Source organism: Triticum aestivum, chromosome 1D (assembly GCF_018294505.1).
Source record: "Triticum aestivum cultivar Chinese Spring chromosome 1D, IWGSC CS RefSeq v2.1, whole genome shotgun sequence".
Classification (NCBI taxonomy): domain Eukaryota; kingdom Viridiplantae; phylum Streptophyta; class Magnoliopsida; order Poales; family Poaceae; genus Triticum; species Triticum aestivum.
Genome location: NC_057796.1, coordinates 271,902,952 through 271,905,995, shown reverse-complemented (window position 1 = coordinate 271,905,995; position 3,044 = coordinate 271,902,952). Strand labels below are relative to the sequence as shown.

Sequence of the window (3,044 nt, the reverse complement as noted above, 5' to 3'; positions counted from 1 at the left end):
AATCACCTTGGATCTCGCATAGGGAATTGTGACATGCATAGTTGTTTGACTCCGTGAAACTAATTTTGTTAAGCAATATAGGTAAGGTATTGCAATTCATGGCCAGTACAATGGAATACACTACCACCTCCTGGCACATGTTCCATGTCCATCCATTTCAAAATGGGGAGCATCATGATCCCAAAAAACCAATCTCTATTGAGTCTACATCTGTCCCATGTTCTCATAAGAAAAATAATCCACTCGATCGAATTAGTTTGTACGCTGGTCCAATCCAAAGAATAGTTTGTACGTTGGTAGCTATATATTTCTTTCCTCGTATTTGCACTATACTGAACTACTCCACAAGTACTGATGATATGTGAGGCTCTTTCATTGTATAGGGCGACGACGACCACGAAGTGAGAATCAACATAGATCAGCATGTGAATGTACCCGCTCAGGAGTCTGCGTTGCAGTTAATCGCACGTGCGCTGGGAACAGTGGGTTCCCACACCCTGGTTATGGACGTGCACACGATGCTCCACAAGCCGCCCAGTGGAGTAGTCTTCGGCCACAACAAGCTCATCCTCACCACCATTTTTGTCTTCAGCATCGTAGAGGTCTTCACTGCACTCTGGATTTGCCAGTCTAGCCTCACCTACAGGCGCCGTATATGGATCGGGAGTGTTCTTCTATTAGTCTCCATTTGGGTGTTCGGCGTCATACTCAGCATTGGCGGTGTCGCTTAATATGACATGGTTAGTAAATTCCTTGAAGTTACATTTTTCTCTGTTCTTCACAAAATAGCAAAATAGTTTTTAAGAAATTGAATAGTTTCACAAAGCCACGCTTCCTTTTGTATCGCTGCTTCAACAGCCATGGTGCACTTGGGATTTTACAAAAAAAGTCCCACCTGTCAACCGTGCAGCCATGGACCTGAACAAGTTTGTTGGGTCAGCAAAACTTCTTATTCAAGGAAAATATTGTCATATAGACTTGATCGAACTTATAGAAGTTTGACTTTGGATGAAACTAGAATTTCAAATAATTTAGATTTGTGGAAGCACCAAGAGGCCATATAGAAAGTTGGCTGACATTTGGTTTGCTATGATCCCTCTGAAAGCAGCATAGTTCTAGTTTTGTAGCTGATTAGGGGGGAGGGGTTGGTTTCTGAATAGAAATGGGATGGCATATAAGCCTGTAATTGAGAAATCTACATTACCGTTAGCTCCTAACGCTATTAACAAATTGTTATCTTTAATTTAACAGTGTCAAGGAGAAGAACAGGGACACTGATCAGTCTAGGTTCTCCCGCAAAAATAAAATAAAGAGATCAGTCTACGTTACTTCGTGATCAGTACTATCATCATGTTTGTATTTTTCTTATTTAATGTGTTGTTGTATGGAAATATTTCTTGATCTTGTTCTTTGTATATATGATTAAATAATCCTATTTATACTGATACCAATCTTAGGAGCTTTATTTTGGGTAAGCAGTTCACTTTGTACATCTTGCATGGCTCGCAAATGGGCATCTGGGACATGCAAATCGGCCGTCTGATAAATCACCCCAAAATTAATCCACACTCGAAGAATAAAAATATGTGCCCAAAATTTGAGACGGCAATTTGTTCCCGTCATATTACTTCAGCCATAGCTATGACACAAAACAATAACAACAGTAACAAAGAGATTAAAAAAATAGGGGCAAAGAAAAGATCAGAGGTTATTAGTACCCATAACTAGATTGATCGGGCAAGGCCCTAGAACAGCAACCACCTTGTTCCTATATATTTTGGCGCATTAGTCCCGCCTATATGTGTTGTCGCTATCTCGCTTCTTCCCTTTTTAAGACCAACTTGCTAAGGCTTATTGATCATGAGAAATGTTTACAGGAACTATTATGTGATCATAAGGCTATACAATGCCATACATGGCGACCCAAACTGAAAGTTAGTACTCCCTCTGTAAAACAAATATAAGAGCGTTAGGAAGTACATGCTCCGACGGAGGCCAGGGAGCGTTTGGTTACTGGATCTACCCGCTGGGAGACGGTAGCACGGGATATCTTCAACCGGTTTGGATGGCGATCATGTAATAGGATATGCAATTAGTTTACCTGTCTCTCTTATGCCAGTTGGTTGTGGCTTTTCATGGCCAGTTTGTTTTTGGCCCTTTTGGCTCTTTGTGAGCTCTCCTTTATTTTCGTTTTGAGACTCTAAGATCTTGTTGAACCTATTTATCTTTTTAATAAGTTGGCCGTATGCATCGTTCTGATGCAGAGGCCAGGGAGTTCCCCCTTTTCGAAAAAAAAAGGAAGTACATGCTTAGCTAAGTTGTGAGACTCATAGCTTCTTCCTTTTTGCGACGTGGGATTGTGGGAAGGCCGGAGCAGAGCGGGCTGCTCCAAATTTTTTTTTTAGTACCGGGATGCTCCTAGGTTGCTTACCAAGTATTCTTCCTTACCCCCCTAAAAAAAGCATTCTTCCTTCAAACAGAAATACTTTATTTAACACACACGAACATTCACTCAAAACACACACACACCGACACACGTGCACAAATCTCACAAAACAGTATGAAGAAATGTAAGGACAGATAAAACATTTTTCATTGACTTATGGGCAGAGAGATTCTAATAGCAGATCTGACTGGTGGACTCCACATATCAGGCCTAACGTGGCGAAGGGAACATGAGAAAACAGTGCAGTACCTGGAAGGCTGCAGGCTGCAGGCACGATCGATCTCCACGCCGTGTGTTGTTGTTCGCCGGCGAGACCACGCGTACTGCTCCCTTGTTCTTGCTCTCCAGGATGTACCTGGAAGGATGCTCTATGCACGCCACGGCCGCGCCAGGCATGGAGTCGAGTTGTCCTACATGGCGAACATACCCGGCCCGGCTGAGAGAGTGATCATGGTCCATGGTCGGAGGAGAACGGGGCTGCGCTCTTGTATAAGAGATGTGGAAGCGCTAGAGATTCTGGACACAGTTAATTGGGTGCACACATGGTCTGAGTGCCTTTGAACAAGTCTTCTCATTACAAGCTTTGAAAAGTCTGAAC

The 3,044-nt window shown here is 42.7% G+C and overlaps 1 protein-coding gene across 1 annotated transcript; it reads left to right on the top strand.

Moving 5' to 3' along the window:
• Window positions 1–1,983: 1,983 nt before the first annotated feature.
• Window positions 1,984–2,697, top strand: LOC123181427 (disease resistance protein Pik-2; the record flags this gene model as incomplete). The annotated part of the gene is given in 1 exon segment (XM_044593686.1): window positions 1,984–2,697. A coding segment is annotated over 1 exon segment (97 nt), but the record flags the coding sequence as incomplete, so codon positions are not given.
• Between the last annotated feature and the right edge of the window lie 347 nt (window positions 2,698–3,044).